General features: G+C 36.2%; 2 protein-coding genes across 3 annotated transcripts; one reads left to right on the top strand and one right to left on the bottom strand.

Annotated features, from left to right (window-relative positions):
- The first annotated feature begins 1334 nt into the window (after nt 1-1334).
- On the top strand, nt 1335-2770 carry LOC117830334 (interferon a3-like). Of its 2 annotated transcripts, XM_034708404.1 has the most exons (6): nt 1343-1394; nt 1523-1607; nt 1703-1795; nt 1945-2094; nt 2264-2344; nt 2655-2770. In XM_034708404.1, exons 1-6 carry the CDS (start codon nt 1381-1383, stop codon nt 2745-2747), a joined length of 516 nt encoding a protein of 171 aa, XP_034564295.1. In that variant the 5' UTR covers nt 1343-1380; the 3' UTR covers nt 2748-2770. The 2 variants fall into 2 exon arrangements, with proteins under 2 accessions (XP_034564294.1, XP_034564295.1); XM_034708403.1 differs by having other exon boundaries at nt 1335-1607.
- Nucleotides 2771-5222: 2452 nt separating this feature from the next.
- Nucleotides 5223-11574, bottom strand: cd79b (CD79b molecule, immunoglobulin-associated beta). Its single transcript, XM_034708442.1, has 5 exons — nt 11385-11574; nt 9055-9348; nt 8830-8948; nt 7523-7576; nt 5223-6007 (listed from the first exon to the last, which is right to left on the bottom strand). Exons 1-5 carry the CDS (start codon nt 11452-11454, stop codon nt 5918-5920), a joined length of 627 nt encoding a protein of 208 aa, XP_034564333.1. The 5' UTR covers nt 11455-11574; the 3' UTR covers nt 5223-5917.
- Nucleotides 11575-16923: the final 5349 nt, after the last annotated feature.

Below are 16923 nucleotides of genomic sequence, written 5' to 3'. Positions count from 1 at the left end.
AACAACACAACAGTACCATTAAAGCGTACTAGTACTACTATGCATCTTAAATACATAGAATAACATACTACTATATTGAAAAAGTATGTATTCCATTATATTCAATATTATTCATGTATAAATTATTTTCTGTCATTATTTTGGCTGTCATTATTATATTAAATTTATATTCAGCCTTTTTTATTATTATTATAATTATTTTTATTCCCCTCTCTATCAATCTTTCCTCGTCCTCGCGCTGATGCCACACCTGAGATCCTCCTGTAGATGAAGGAGTGTGGATCTGATCTCAGGTTCAGTCATGTGATTCCCCAAACTGCAGAGCTGCACATAATACAGTGTGTTTTTACACCGTGTGAATTTAAAGTTAGAGGAGAACCCCCTCCTGGTTCTCACGTTAAGTGTTCATTTTTCTCATTAACTCAACGTGAAATGTCATTCAGTTGTTCTTATGAATGAACGTCACAGCGCAGCCGCAGACTGGCTTTCATTTTCTCCTCACGGGAACTTCCCTTTATGACCCCTTCTGGACACCGTACATCCACCTGTAACTGACAATTATTATTATAATGATAATTCATTATTTATTTTAATGTATTTACATTTACAAGTTCACACGTTAATAAATGTTTATTTAAATACTTGTTTTAATAACAGTCGACTTTAAAACACATGAGGGAAGTGATGTCAAGATTTTTAACATTGCTTAAGTCCAGAAAAATACGAAAAACTTAAAGATAATAAAACAGAACTGAAAAATAAAATGTAAAGTAACCTAAATATTAAATTAGAGACGAGTTTTCATTGAAAAATATATAGATATTATATATTTATTGCTTGGTTTTATGGTTTAGTATTTGCACTTTCCTCTTCTCCCTCTGCATAACATCTGTTCGTAATTACATTGTGTATTATATTTTACATCTTTGTTTTTATTATTGTCATAATAAATCAATTATTTATTTTTCTTTGGTCCGAAATAATCAAACAAACTTTTTTTTCTTAGAAAATCATGTTTTTTTCATATTGAAAAAAAATATTTTAATCAAATATTGTAAATAATGAGATATTTTTTGAAGTACTTTTTTATTTTCATGCTTCTACTAGGCTTGATATTTCCTCTCATTACCCATGTGATGAAAATGAAAGAGCCTACAGCGTGTGATATTGTCGCTGTGCGTTTTGTTTTGTTTTGTTTGTTTGTTTGTTTGTTTGTTTGTTTAAACTGTAGTTTAATCGTGGGAAAACATTTCTTTGTGACACTAAATTAAACCCGAAATGTGACATTAAACATGAGCGCGTGAAAGCCGCGGTCCTCTGGTTGTTCCCCGCAGGTGGATCTGGAAAATGAAATAGGTGTATCGCTCTGCTCCAGTATAAATGAAGCTGTGCAGGTCTGTTCTGACACAACTCAAGGAGACTTCCCAATCTGATCCAGACAAAGAAAAACTTGAGAACTTAAAAAACTTATCAAAATGCTCAGCAGGATTTTGAGTGTGTGTGTGTTTCTCGGCGTGTTCAGTGCAGGCTCGTCTCTGAGCTGCAGATGGATGGATCATAAATTCCGACAGTTCAGTAAAGACTCGTTTGATCTGCTGGATACGATGGTGAGAGACCTTCACTGGATTCAAATGATCTCAACTGAATGACTTTTGACTTTTCTGTGACTTTAACTCAGCTTCTGTGTGTTTCTGTGTTTCAGGCTAATAACTCCACTAACATCACTGAGGATGCTGAGGCCAGGCACACTGTGGCCCTCCCTCATGAGCTGTACAGCCAGGCGTCCAAAGCAGCAGTGAGTCAGACTCTGATGTTAACTAGACATTTAAAACATATCAAGATGAAAACTTGAGCTTTTGAAAAATGTGACTATCATGTAGTATACTTTGATTCTCTGTGATTCTTCTCCTTTTTCTGACTCTGACTCTTCTTCTTCTTCTGCAGGCTGAGGATAAAGTGATTTTCACAGTTCAGATCCTGGATGAGACCATGACCCTGTTCAGTAAGAATCACAGCGCTGCATCCTGGGAGGAGCAGACAGTCGACAACTTCCTGGGTGTTGTGAGCCGGCAGGCTGACGGCCTTCGCTCCTGTGTAAGAATAAACTGACTTTATACATTTCTGTGAGTCTGAAGTTTACCTGAGAAACAGGCCAGGTGAACAGGTCCATGTGGGTCGACTGATGAGGATTTATTGTAATATAATAAGTGTGAAATATTAGAAGTGTATTTTAAAAAGATGTCTTTGCTTCCTCCTCCTTTAGATCAGGAGTCACGGACACAAGAAGCACAACAAGAAGCTGCACATGAGCTTCAAGAGGCTGACACATGTCCTCCATCAAAAGGTACATCTATCTATCTATCTATCTATCTATCTATCTATCTATCTATCTATCTATCTATCTATCTATCTATCTATCTATCTATCTATCTATCTATCTATCTATCTATCTATCCATCTATCTATCTATCCATCCATCCATCCATCCATCCATCCATCCATCCATCCATCCATCCATCCATCCATCCATCCATCCATCCATCCATCCATCCATCCATCCATCCATCCATCCATCCATCCATCCATCCCTCCCTCTCTCTCTCTCTCTCTCTCTCTCTCTATCATGTATATTGATGATGATCTTGTGTGTGTAGGGTCACGGTGCTGAAGTCTGGGAGCTGATCAGGAAGGAAATCAAATCTCGTCTGATGAGAGTCGACCAGCTGATTTCATCTCTGCTCAACTGAATCCTCTCACCCGTCATCTTAATATATCTATCTATCTATCTATTTATCTATTTATTCATTTATTTATTTATCTATTTATTTATTTATCTATTTATTTATCTATTTATGTGCTCTGCTGTTTCATGTATTTATTGATCAGTGATATTGAAAGACAGTCAGTATTGTTATGAATACATTCTGCTGACTCAAATTAAGATTATTGACGTGTTAATTTATTACTTTCAGTGTTTCTATTTATTTGTATATTTATTCATTTAACTATTTATTGAAACATCCATCCATCTAATGATCAAGTTGTTGTGTATTTATAATGTGTGGAAACATGCATGATTTTATATTTGCATTACAAAAAATGTATTTATGTATTTATTAATTGCCGATATCACAATACAGAGTATTTTTATAAGTCTGTTTTAAAGTTAAAAGATAAAAGGATGTGTTAATTTATTAGTTTTACTAAAAACATGTTTATGTATTTATTTATTTATTAATTATTTATTGCTTTTTAAAAGAAAAGTGCTGTTGATCAACACTTCTGCCTTTTTATTCTGACTTTGTACGAACAAAACCCAATAAAAAAATCTTTCTCCTTGAAATGAAAAAGTTGTTTTTATTCCTCCTACATTTCTTATACACAAGAGGTGTTGAGCTTCAACTGAGGGTCATTTTCATGGTTGATTTACTGCCCATCACTTTCACTTTGAATTTAAAATCTGTGAGTCTAAAAAAGTAGAGAGAAATAAAAGTGATGCTTAAAATTTCTTCTTATCAACAACAGAAAAAAACACAAATCTTCTCCTTTTAATATCACAACTTGCAACAAAAAAATCAGCAATTCTTACTTTTAAGGATGCTACAACCAGCTTATGATGACATGTATGTTTAAAACAGGTTGAAAGGATAACCTTATTATCCAAAAAGTTTCATTTGGTTGCTTTATGGATCAATCCTCTTAATGTTGCAGCTCTAAATGTCATTATGCAATCAAAGAAAGGTCTTCAGGCTCTGATGCAAACAATGTTTTCAGAAACCAGTTCCCTCTTATTACCCGGCTCTCTCACTGATCTTCCAGTTATGTAAGATGCTCGATTCTAATTGATCCAACTTTTCACACATCATGTCAAATCAATCCGTGGAAATGAGTTCCGGCATAATTTGAAACAATGTGGCTAATTAGTTAGTCAGATTAATTAGCAATTTTAGTAACAAGCGGAGCATGTGAGAGCCACATTACATTACTGGTCTCTACAAAGAAAGTTGAACCATGAGCTGTGGTGATGAAAGCAGCAGGGTTCAAAGTTGTGACCATAGACTGTAAATAAAAAGGACAGCGTCGCTCTGCCTTTTCCTTTTTGTATGGTTTTGAAGCCAAAAAATCCCACTCCACAATGCTGCCATCTTGTACATTTTCTGCAGCCAGAGTCTGCGCAGTAGGGAATTTGTGTTTCCACAGTAACAAGCTCCCGAGGTCCTATGGAGTCTCTCTCTACGGCAGCTGTCAATCAAAGTAAAACCAGATGTAAACCCTGTTTTTTAACCTCTAATAACTAACAAAAAATAAACTTTTCAGAAAAAAAGAGGCCTTGAACACAAAACAGTCAAATACTAACTACATATCACCACAGCATACGGATGTGAGAAACATTCATACGACGTGTTTTTATTTTTTAAAGTTTGACCGCAGCCCCATTCAAATGAATGGGGGAGAAGGAGTTTTTGACCTATACTGCAGTCAGCCACTAGGGGGAGCAGTTTTTGTGGCAGCCCCACTTCAAGCCGAGTGAGATGACGTCCATTTTATATGCAGTCTATGCTTGTGACATTTGCCTCATTTATTTTTAAAGGTGTTTGAACCACAGAGCTCAGAGAAGACAGAGAGCTGAATGAGGCTAGTTTCATGTGAAATCCACCGCAACAGGCAGATAAGAATTTGTAAAGGGACCATGTACAATATTTAACATAAATGTCACCATCTGATGCATTGTACCAGAGTTAGCTTAAAGCTAATTTACATCTGCAGTCCATCACAATGGAATGCTATCTGCTGTGGAATCACTGGGAGTATTTAAAAAAAAAAGAAGCTGTTTACATAAATCAATAAAATCATCTTTGAATCAAGGTTTTTTGCGAACATGTTTGTATTTCAAGTTAGCCGGGTAATAAGTGGGATAATGTCTGGTGAGCAGGTAGTTATGGGAAATAGAATCTTGTCTCACCTTGTCGGGATTCTATTCCCCATAACTACCTGCTCACCATACATTATCCCTTACATAACAGGTGAGTGAGGAGCACCATCTTCAATAATTCAAACTGACACGTTAAAAAAACATCTTAAAGCACCAGAAACATCAACTTAAAGCTGGGGTTGGTAGATTTAGATACACTTTTTTTTATACTGGTTAAAATGATCTTTATGTCCTGATGATAATCAATACATGATGTGTTCTTAAAAAAGAGTGGAAAAAGCAGCTATCTACAGCCGGAGTAAACCTGGGAAAACCAACTAATCCCTGCCTTTAGGGTCCAATTTATGAAACCAATCAAATCCCATCCTGCTGTTCTGCCCGCCCTCCTGCGCATACACTCCCCATCATCTGCCTCTATTTACTTCCCCTCTCGCTTGACCATGGGCCTGTCCCCCCTGATGCGATGAGGTGCTTTGCTCAGGACTGTAATCCAGATCAGAGTCTAAAAAGCTCTCACAACAGGGGCTCTGACAAGCAAAAAAATTAATGACATTTAGTAAGTCCGACAGAAAATTTAGATGTAGTATTATAGCTTTTCTCCGGTTATGGTGTCACCGGTACAACTGGATAATGGGGGAGGGGTTAGACGGAGTCCTAGGAAATGCTACATTCAAATTCATGCTGGTTTTCCTTTGACTACCAACCCTAGCTTTAATGTCTGAACTGTAAAATGGTTCTTATACTCTTCTCTTCAAATCAAATCCCTGGAGAGTAGCATCAGCAACAAAACAAACCATGAAGCATGTGTGTGAGAATCAGCAACAAACACTATTTACAAGACAAGGATGACAAATGTCCAAACGTCCAAAACATGGGCTCTCTGAGGGTTCTTGATGTCGTGTATTTAGGGTTTTTATAATCAAGAACCTGGGAGAGTACGTCTCTCAAAGTTGTAGAGGTTTGTAGGTGATGTGCCGTTTAGTCTCACTCCCAAGGGGCCTCGGCTCCATCAGCCTGCGCGTACACGGACAGTTCCTCATACAGACCCATGCTGCATGTCTCAATCTCCAGACCCTGAGAAACAGACAGAAGTCAGTGTTACTCAAACCGATCATAGACACATTTATGTGACGTGACAGCTGAGGAGAGACAGGAAACATGGAGGAAAGGGTGGGGAATACAGTCTTTGTATCTGGTGCTCAACCACGAAGTTAAACCAGCAACCAAAAAAGTCCCTTTTTTATCAGTTAACACGTGCAGCCGTGTGGCTTTAGTGTGGTTTGTCTGTCTATGTTTGGGGACGGATTGGTTCAGCTTTAATGTGCAAAGACTCAGACACGACGCAGAGATCAAGATAAGCAGCTGCTGGTTGTCACAGCACACTGACTGACATGTAAATATCATCTCAGAGATTAAGACAGCATAAGAGCCAGTTTTAAAAGACTTTTAAAGGAGCACCTTAATAATAATCCTAACATTAATTAATTTTAATGAATTTTAGTGAATTTTAGTGAATTTTAGTGAACATCCTGTTTTTTTATTTTATGTTTGTAGCATTTCTAGCTGCTGCATTTTCAGTTTCCAGTTTTTCTATCTTATGTTTGCAGCATTTTCAGTTGTTGTATCTAACATTTTTAGTATATTCAGTTGTTGTATTCTCTGTTTGTGGCATTTTTCTGTTCCTGTGTTTCATGTCTGTTGCATTTTCAGTTTCGTATTTCATGTATATTTTGTATGTTATGTTTGTTTTATGTGGACCCCAGGAAGAGTAGCTGCTGCGTTAGTGGTAGCTAATGGGGATCTGAATAAAGAAATAAAGATACACATGATTTTTTAAGCTTCAACCTTCCAGTAGTTCTGCAGAGCCCAGACTTTTTCTTACTCTTTAATGAGTTCACAAAAAGGCTTAACAAGTAGGACACACAATATGACCAAAAAGTGTCAATCATTAAGTCCTTACTTCCTTTCCTTTTAGCCCTTATCATCATGAACATTGTTTTAGCATAATTTTTATTTATTTTATTTTCATTCTATCTTTTTTTATTAATTGTTTTTATAATAAATATGTGTATATATATATATAATTTGGAACTTGTGGTGTACAAAGAAATTCAGAAAAACTATTCAAATTGAATAAAAAAAGAAAAAAGCTTCCTAACTTTTACCTCATAGATATTTTTACTAAATTTCATTTGAATGCATTAAACCAATTGTAACATTGACCTTTTGAGACCTATATACTTTGGTTGCATACTTTCTCTTGCTAATGAATTCACAGTATGTTAATATGAAGACACTCCTAACAGCTGTTTTAATGTTTGAAAGATGCAGACAGCTCATAAAACTTTAAAAGAAACTTTAAAAACAGCATTAAAATATAAAAGAAAAATCATGCCACAAATAATATCAATGAACAAAGCAAACTTAAGGTGTCTCCACATCTGTATATGTGTTACTAAAAGAAGAAAGGGTTGAGTCCTGGCTGACAGAAGATGATAAAATTGTGGTTTTCAGCTCTGCTAGCTGCATGTTAATGAATCATACAAATGAATCACACTGTCTCTGATAGACAGACTCATCCTCACAAACCTGGTAGATGTGATCTGTTTCAGGGTCTTCATATATGATGTCTTTCTTTTCCTTCTGTGAAAGACAAAATGAAGAAGACAGAATTACTCCTTAGAACAACAACTCATTTATAAATCAGACATGTGTCTGGAAAAGGACAGAAAGGTCTGGGCGTCCTCTTCTAAAAGTTTCAGCATCAAAGCATTCATTCCCTGTTTTCTGTGCACACCAATGTGTGCATGTTTAACCGTTATTATAATGCTTCTATGGAGGAGTTACCTTTTCTGTAGTATCTGTTAAGAGATGAAGAGCTACTCAATACTCTTTGTTCAAATCAGTCATTTCGGATAAATTAAGTGTAAAATACACACATTGTGACAACTCAGTAACAATTCAATTCTAGGTATAATAAATATATTTTTTAAGGTTCACTCTGAACTGCAAGACTTATTTTGTCTTGGATAGGATGTCAGTTTGGATATCTGAAATGTACTCATTATGATTGTGGCACCAATTATGCAGAGTGCATCAAAAAAGTGTGAAAGCATGGCTTAAATACTCAGGCCTCCATTCAGTATGAGATGTAAACATGCTGCTGGAGAAAGAGTAACTCATTTACATGAAATAACTTTTAAGTTTGGGCAATAAATTCAGACTTTTATAGCCTGCCTGCCTGCCTGCCTGCCCGCCCGCCCGCCCGCCTGCCTGCCTGCCTGCCTGCCTGCCTGCCTGCCTGCCTGCCTGCCTGCCTGCCTGCCTGCCTGTCATGCAAAGACAGTAACCTCACATGCTGTTGAAACATGATTACAATAATGAATAAATCTGAACATGTAGATATAAATCAATTTATCACAAGGTGACATTTTATGAGATATTTGGACTTATCTTTATTAAAAGCTTGAGTTCAAACATAAAGAGAAGTCTGTGTAGTCTTTTTTAACTTTGAATTTGAGTTGATCTTGATGCTGAATATTAATATAGTAATGCATATCCCTCCCTTTCATTTACATCTTACTCCAATAAGTCCTCCAACAGACTCTGTAAGGCCCAGATTTGTTTCTGTTGTTTTGTTTATTTACTAATCTTCACTTAGAATCAATCTTTGAATTGTTTAGTCTACAAAACATCCAAAACTCAAAAAGTAACATCATGTCCTAAAGGATTTTATGCAGAGCTAGTCCAAAAGTCAGAGGTATTTAGCTTATTGAATTCTTAAACAACAAAAACATCTGATTTATTATCAAAATAGTTTGTTTGAAGTGATCAACAAGTCATCTGATTTATGCTTCAGCTCTGATCTCACACACTTAGATCATCTTTCAGCTCACCATTTCTCGTTTGCGTAGCAGCAAAGCAGCGACGCACGCAGCCAGCAGGAGGCCTTGGAAGATCATGAGACCATCTTTCATATTGGACCTGTACAGTGCTTCAGTTACAGTCACGTTTCCTGCGAGGGGACATTGTATTTAAAACTTCAATCAGTCAAACAAGAAGATAAAACTCTCTTTATGATGTATCTATAGGCTGGAATGAAACATGTTTGTGTCACTTACTGGCAACTTGAAGCCAAGTCCCTGATCCCAATGAACCATCTATCTCACAGAAGTACAATCCGCTGTCCTCTATGCGCAGGTTTGCCAGACTAAGAAATCTACCTAGGAGCTGAACATTCTTCCTTCCTCCTGGCAGAGGCATTTTAGTTTCATTGAACGCTTCAGACCAGTACCACCGCCAGTTGTCTGACTGCTGTGTCTTGGAGGGCAGACAGAAAATACCCACAGTGCTGCCAGTTTTCACACCGTAGAACCGAGGCTTCTGGGCGATACGCAGGGCCGGGTTCTGAGCCTCTGAGGTGAAAAGATAAGGTTGAGGGAATGACAATGAGACACGGGCACAGCAGTAGAAAGATGAAAGTACAGTTTCCTCCAGAAGACATCTTTTTGGCCTTTACCTTATTTATGTGCTTCTATTTTTCTTATCATACCAGCTTTCAAATTCACAGCTTCCCCTCAGGGACTTCTCTTTGAGCCTGTGTATCAGGGTCTCATCTGTGAACCTTTTCTGTCTTTTTTACAGCTCTAAATAATCTTCAAATACCTTCAAAATGTGACGTAAACTCCCTGATCCACCTTTACATTTTTTCAAATGTACCAACTACAAACTTTAAGTTAACATTATCAATCACATAAAACTATAAACATGTAGAAACACTGATATTTGAGAACATTTGACCAGAAAATGTTTTCTTTTAATTTGATTAATGTCATTAAATAATAATTTTGAGTTCAGTGACATAATCAACTATTTTTTTAAACACTGAGCTGTTCATAAAAAAAACAGAAATAATGTATTTATCTTAGCAGCAATAATACATAATAAAAGTCATATGTTTAATCAAGGATGCTGAATTCATTTTTAATTAACTTGTATTAATGGTTTTCTTTTATTTACTCCTTGTTTTTATGAAACAATTGTTTTATTGCTTTAATTGTTTTAGTAGGTTCTCTTATACTTTTTTACTCAGTTGTTCGTTTAAGATATATATATATATATATATAATATATATATATATATATATATATATATATATATATATATATATATATATATAGTTATGTAGTTATGTATATTTAAAGGTAAAGACATATAATGACTGGATTTAAATATTTAGACTGACACATTAATATAATGTAGTATTAGTATATAAAGCAACAAGCAATTGTGTATGCATGTATGTATGTATGTGAATGTGTATATACAGTATGAATGTGTATATATGTATTTATTTACATATATGTAGTGCTATTATAAAAAGCAATAAGTTAAAAAAATATATTTTTTTTATTAATTGGGTGGGATTTAATAAGTTTTACATCTTCCCACTATTGTTCGGATATGTGAATATAATTCATATTAGTGAGGATATAATTTATTAGTATTATTATGATTATTATTACTTTTTTTTGCAATTTATATAAAGTTTGTTTTTTTGTGTCAAAAAGGTTGTTACTCTTAAATTGTATTGCTAGTTGTTTTTCCCTATGTCTCCCTGTCTTGCTTTGTTCATTATTATTATAATAATAATTATTTTTTAATTATTTTATTTCTACGATGTAAAGCACTTTGCAACTTTGTTTGATAAGTGCTATATAAATAAACTGTATTCTTATTTTTTGTTATATTGAACAATGAATGGAACATGTAATGTAACTCTGGAATCTACATAAACAGAACATGTTAGATATTGTTTTATAAATTATTCCTCAAGATCAAAGTTGTTAATCAATTAAAAGTACAGAAAATCAAACGTTAATATTCACTCTTTTTAAAATATCACATGATTTATGTTATGTTTGTCACCATGTGGGTTATAAATATCCTGTTTATGGTAGTGAAAGCAGAAGATTATAGAACTGATGCATTTCTTTAGAGCTGCAATAATCAAATAATTTAATGTATTAGTGTTCAGTTATTAAATGAATAACCTGTAAATTAATGCAACATGGAGTACAGCTGCTGAATTAAATAGTCAGCTGACAGACTTGCTCAAGTTTCACTGTATATACGATATTTTAAATTTAACATCAGTCACATAAACATCATAAAAACACATCAGTCTTTGTCTCAGAGGACAACTTCCTCTTTCCCCCAGATGTTCAGGAAGTCGTGGTCAAAAATACCATGCAAAGCACTTATATGACTTTAACTGGTCTAACAGATAAAACATTTACAATTAAATTACTGCATGAAGAGTTATTTTAGCATCAAGCTACTTACATTGAGGTGTTTAAGTCTGAATTTGCTCCCTATAATTTATTCTTTGCATCATTTTTATCCTTCAGTCTCAAATTAAATTGCTCACACTGTAAGAGTTCATATTTACCTGAGATGTTGATCAAAGCAAGCCCGCACAATCCAGCCAGCAAAAGCAAGTGCATGTTGACAACAAACATCGAAACGTCTCTAAGTCTGATCTTCAACTTGTGTCTCTGCGGTCATGAAGTTGTTGTGAGCATGGAGGAGAAGTGTCTGCAACAGCGGGTGGGCTGTCTGTCACTCATGTTTTTTCTGTCACGCAAATAAGGGGAGAGAACAGAAATAACTGTGAACAACCCACTGGTTCCACAGCAGGAACCTGTTTGAGTTTATTCACACATGCTCCATGTTGAGGGACAAATCAAACAGCCTAACACCGGGACATACGGGTGTGAAAGATAATTTTGCAAAACCTTTTGGAAAACTTTGCAAGAAAAAACGTGATAAATCAGATAGAGGTCTCAGTATGTTTGACATCAATACTCCTGCACACAAAGAACAGCTTAACAAGAACTTTGCATCCATGAAAACATATTTAAATCTGGAACTTACCCACATTCCAGGAACCTTACCCAACAGCTTCCTCTGTATACGCAGCACCAGTGTTTTATTTGGTTCCTACAGTCCTGGGTAATAAAAACAGACATCTGCACAGGCCACAGCATCACATCTTTAACTGGTATGTTGTTGTTTTTTTGTTGCACCATGGACAGGCTAAACAAAACGATATCTGCAGAGTGAAACTTGTAGATGAAAGTGAGATATCACCTGAAACACTTTTTGGCTAAATACCTCGTCGTTTTTTATGAGGAAGGGGGGAAGAAAAGAAGCAGGGCACAGGCTGTGTCTTTATCAGTTCCTGTATGTGTGGACACGAATGTTAGAAAACCTATGTTAAATTTTTCTTTTAGGCCAAAGGGAGATTGTTTTGGATCCGCAAACATCCAGGAAAAGATGGTAAACAAACAATGACTGCATCTCCTCTGGACCCAGCCAACTCAGTCTGCTTTGTCGTATTGATTTTTCCTCTGTTTCTTTGGACAAAACCAAATGTGAGGTGTTTATCCAGTAGGTTAGTTAGGTTAGGGTTAGTCCATTGGTTTGGACTATCTCCGGCAGTGTTTTTAAACCATGCTAACAGCCTGTGGTGTACTCAGGCTGTTAGAGGGGCGGGGAAAAAAGGGCACCTTCCTTCAAAATTTTGAGAATCTAACTCTTAATTCCTTCATCGTGGTGAATATTTTTGTTACCAATTGTGCTGGATATGTAATTATTGAACAGGAAAACACAACACTATTGATATATTTTCTATAATATTGATTATACTGCACAATTTATTGACTGTAATGTACCCATGAGTATTTTTCAACATTGAGTTAAATAGAAAGGCATCCAGACGCCTTTTTTTAAACGCAATTTGTATGTTTTATCTAAACCAAGAGGACACTTTAACACAGTTTCTTTTGGATGATCGCCCTCCCAGTATACCACTGCTAACAGCCTGTCCAAGATGGCGTTGTTAGCTTGCTGTGCTGCTTCAGTCTAAACATGTCTTGGGTGGATTGGGTTCACCTGGATAGTCTTTGTCCATATAAAATGTTTAAATCTCTAACTTTTGGCTTTTTTACTTGTGCAACCATTCGCTAGAAGATAGATAGATAGATAGATAGATAGATAGATAGATAGATAGATAGATAGATAGATCTTTATTTGTCCTTAATAAGGAGATTTGTTGCCACCGTCTGTACAGGAATACATGTATGAACACAATAACCATAAACATCCACCCAGCCTCACAGCAATGGTGCCCCACATCCCACAAATATACACACCAGACACATATGCACACACTGGACACATATAAACACACCGAACACATATGAACACACTGGACACATATATGCACACCGGACACATTACAGTGGCATTCTGTTTAGCAGTGCTATGGCCGATGGGATGAAGCTTCTGCCAAACCGGGCTCGCCTACAGTAAGGGGATCTGTATCTGCGACCGGAGGGGAGTAATGTGAAGACTGAGTAGAGGGGCTGTTGGGGGTCCAGTGTTATAGTGCGTGCTCTGCGTATGATGGCTCTGTTGTTGAGGTCGGACAGGTTGGGTGTGGGGAGGCGGATGATTTTGGTGGCAGTGTTTGTGGTGCGTATCAGTTTGTTTTTGTTGGAGACAGCTTTAAAAAAAAATGAATCTCTTATAAAATATTTCAACACGTGATTGGTTGGTATAAAATCGGGTGCAGTCAGTGTATCCCAAATTAAAGAAGTTAACAAAGATTATTTTGACTAAAGCAGCACTTCTTCAGTTGACAGAGGTGAAGTCGGGCCCCAAAAGTGATTGTCAGGAAATTTGAGATATTGATCTGGATGAACTGAAAAAAAAATGTCACCAATACCTGGTTTAATCTTTAATCGTGTGGTTTGTGACAAAATACCTGCAAATTATTGTAATCTTACTGGCCTCAGCTGTGCACTTTATTTGACGTGTATTATACAATGATGGCACACCAAACTAAGGTGGTAAACATTGAGCCTGCATGTAAACAGTCTTACAGTGTGTGAAGGCACAGGTAGACTTTAAGTTTTGTGATGCAGCATCAACATACAGTCAATAAAGAAGCTTTCAGGTCTGCTATTCTGATCATATTTTCCTAAATGTATATTTATGTCAGATAATTTACTTAGTTCTTATCTACTCTGCAGAGTTTAGTCACTTTTCACAGTGTGTGAGCAGGAGATATGAAAAATGTACCAACACTGACAAGAAATAGTCAACCTCCTTTGATCTATAGTTCAAATGAGTGATGCACAGTTTCATCTTGAGCAAAGGGACATTTACCTTTTATCATCCCTATAAGGACAGTTGAATAAAAATGTGTTGTATGATACATCACAGGAGCAGCAGTTAAAGTTAATAATATAATAAGTTCATTATTAATGGTAGAAGAGTTTGTAAATAAAATAATAAAGAAGTCTAGGAGGCTGTAAACAACAGTTTTCACAGTTTCCTTGTGTTTTTTTAGATCAAATATCAAGAAAGAGAATCAAAACTGTGAGCGGAAGCACGAAACTTGCAGGGCACGTCTCCGGCTGAGCCAACATCCCTGTTAGTTAACTTGGTGAGCTCTGGGCAAGGCATGCATGCAACCACAGACATATGAAAATATCTCCACCCAACCTTGTATTTCTTGTAAGAGGCAGTTCATTGTTTAATTTGGTTGTGCTTCAACTTCAAAAGTTGTGACTGAGCAAGTGAGATATGTACTTAAACTTGTGCATGCAGAACTTGTTTGAGCCGTCGTGTTTTAGATGCAAGATTTAGTGCTGCAGGGGAAAATACAGAAAATGAAAAGAAGCTAAAACACAGTTTTGTAGCTAAAGGCTGAAAGAAGTACGTTTTCAAAGCATAAGACAATTAATACAGTTTCTTAGTGACAACCAACCCAATGAAAACTTATGATCCACAAGTTATGAGAAAGATATACACTCCAAGTCAAAAGTTTGGAAACACCTTCTCATTCAAGGGTTTGTATTTATTTTGATTATTGTAAACACTGTAGATTAATACAGAAGACATCAAAACTATGAAATAACATATATGGAATCATTTAATCAATAAAAAAGTGTCAAACAAAGCAGAATATGTTTTATATTTTAGATTCTGTAAAGTAGCCCCCTCTTGCCTTCATGACAGCTTTGCACACTCTTGGTATTCTCTCAGTCTGCTTCATGAAGTGGTCTCCTGGAATGGTTTCTAATTAACATGAGCCTTGTCAAGACTTCATTTGTAGAATGACTTGCTTTCTTAATGTGTTTGAGACCATCAGTTGTGTTGTTCAGAGGTAGGGTTAGTAAACAATGGATATCTGACTACTGTTGTAATCCACACTCTAGGGCAAAACCAGATTATTTCATAGTTTTGATGTCTTCAGTATTAATCTACAATGTTAGAATAATTAAAATAAATAAAAAACATTGAATGAGAAGGTGTCCAAACTTTTGACTGGTAGTGTATGTTACTTTTTTTGTTCTATAATATTCTAAAATAAACACATTTGGGGTTATAGACTAAGATGTATTCACTTTCCGTCTGTTTTAAAGTTTTATAAAAGCAGTTTAACTCATTTATTCAAACTGGACTCTTTTTATTGGTTTAAGTTTTGTGTATCTGAACACTTAAAAGTCATTTATGTGTTTTAATGTTCCTCTATTTTACAACAATCTGGAAACATCTGACTTTTCTCCAAGAAAAGTGCCGGACCAGATAAAGTTAACATGCAGTTCACTTTACAGCCACTAGAGGGCGTTAGTGTATCAATGCAGTTCCACAGTAACACAACATAAACTTGTGACTGCTTTCCCTACAAGAAGTATTTTATTCTCACAATATACTTACACTTTTAACAATAGCAAAATCATAAGAATGTACAATACAGAAGAAAAAATAAAGTATATACAGGCAACACTGACATTGCGTGTACCAGTCAAGCCCCGCTTAAGGATCTCCCTCCATTAGAAATGTAAACAAAAGGAGGACACTGTCTTTTGGGTTTCACTGTTGCAGCAGAGGACACTATAGCTAAGTGGTGCAGCAGTGTGTCAATCTCAATAAGGATTGCTGCAGGTCACATTACAGACTTCTGGACAGGAATAACTGCCATGCTGGGGGCAGCAGGATAAGACAAAGAGACCCCTTGTAGAGGAAACGCAGGTGATTTGTTTTTAATCCCCTAGGGTTGATGTTAAAGCAGTGCTGAACACATTAACAAGAAAAGACACAACCCTCTACGGTCTATTGTAAAAAAAAAAAAAAAACTGGAAAACTGTAAAAGTGCTTATGTTGTTCATGTTTTTATAGTCAAAGTAAGACATTTTAAATTCAGTTAAGACTTACACAGCAGCAAATGAAGCAGTGTTTTTACAAGAGGACAGGCTGTCTCTGGGGTTTCTTTACTGTTAATGTGTGATGTGTAATCTCAAATAGGTGTTTTTAACTTTACTAAACCAACCTTAAGTTTTTAATCTATGATTATTTTTTCTTAAAGTTTTTGGGGAGCTTTTTGATTCTTCTCTTGAGACGGTGGGACAGCAGATAGAGGAGGAAACTAGGAAGACAAGTGGCAAAGGGCCGTGGGTTGAAACTGAATTTGCAGCCAGCTTTGAGTGCAATAACTTCTGTACCAAGCGGCTGCAAGAATGAAGCCAATATGGAAGTGTTGAAAACTGCAGTTCCTTGAGTGTCCACTTGAGGCTGGCTCCAGAAGTACCAGAAACCACATACACACCAATTCAAAATCTTTACAGCAGAAATAAACATGTTTACAGCCTGGTTCAAAATATGAGTGTAGTCTGGATAGCTCATTTATCTATCAGTACACTGTTTGGGTTGAATCTTTTCATAATGCAGCAGTTTTGATGATGATGAGTTTTCCATTATGAGAGGCACAGCTGACTTGATTGACAGGCGGGAACACTGTAGCTGTTGGCTAGGAGGCTCAAAGCCCGCCTCTTTATCTCACAGTTCAGCATTTCCAATATGGTTCCCGCCAACGATTGGCTTCAAAACAGCGCTTCAGAAGCAGATGAATGACGTCA

Source organism: Notolabrus celidotus, chromosome 18 (assembly GCF_009762535.1).
Source record: "Notolabrus celidotus isolate fNotCel1 chromosome 18, fNotCel1.pri, whole genome shotgun sequence".
Classification (NCBI taxonomy): Eukaryota; Metazoa; Chordata; class Actinopteri; order Labriformes; family Labridae; genus Notolabrus; species Notolabrus celidotus.
This window is presented reverse-complemented; position numbering and strand designations above follow the sequence as displayed.

What these genes read in the sequence shown, in the direction of transcription:
- LOC117830334 (XM_034708403.1), top strand. Translation starts at nt 1,476, where the DNA reads ATGCTCAGCAGGATTTTGAGTGTGTGTGTGTTTCTCGGCGTGTTCAGT. An exon ending in TTGATCTGCTGGATACGATG is followed by an intron (nt 1,608 to 1,702) that starts GTGAGAGACCTT and finishes TCTGTGTTTCAG; the next exon opens with GCTAATAACTCCACTAACAT. An exon ending in GCCAGGCGTCCAAAGCAGCA is followed by an intron (nt 1,796 to 1,944) that starts GTGAGTCAGACT and finishes CTTCTTCTGCAG; the next exon opens with GCTGAGGATAAAGTGATTTT.
- cd79b (XM_034708442.1), bottom strand. Translation starts at nt 11,454, where the DNA reads ATGTTTGTTGTCAACATGCACTTGCTTTTGCTGGCTGGATTGTGCGGG. An exon ending in GACTTGGCTTCAAGTTGCCA is followed by an intron (nt 8,949 to 9,054) that starts GTAAGTGACACA and finishes GTCCCCTCGCAG; the next exon opens with GAAACGTGACTGTAACTGAA. An exon ending in AAACAGATCACATCTACCAG is followed by an intron (nt 6,008 to 7,522) that starts GTTTGTGAGGAT and finishes TCTGTTTCTCAG; the next exon opens with GGTCTGGAGATTGAGACATG.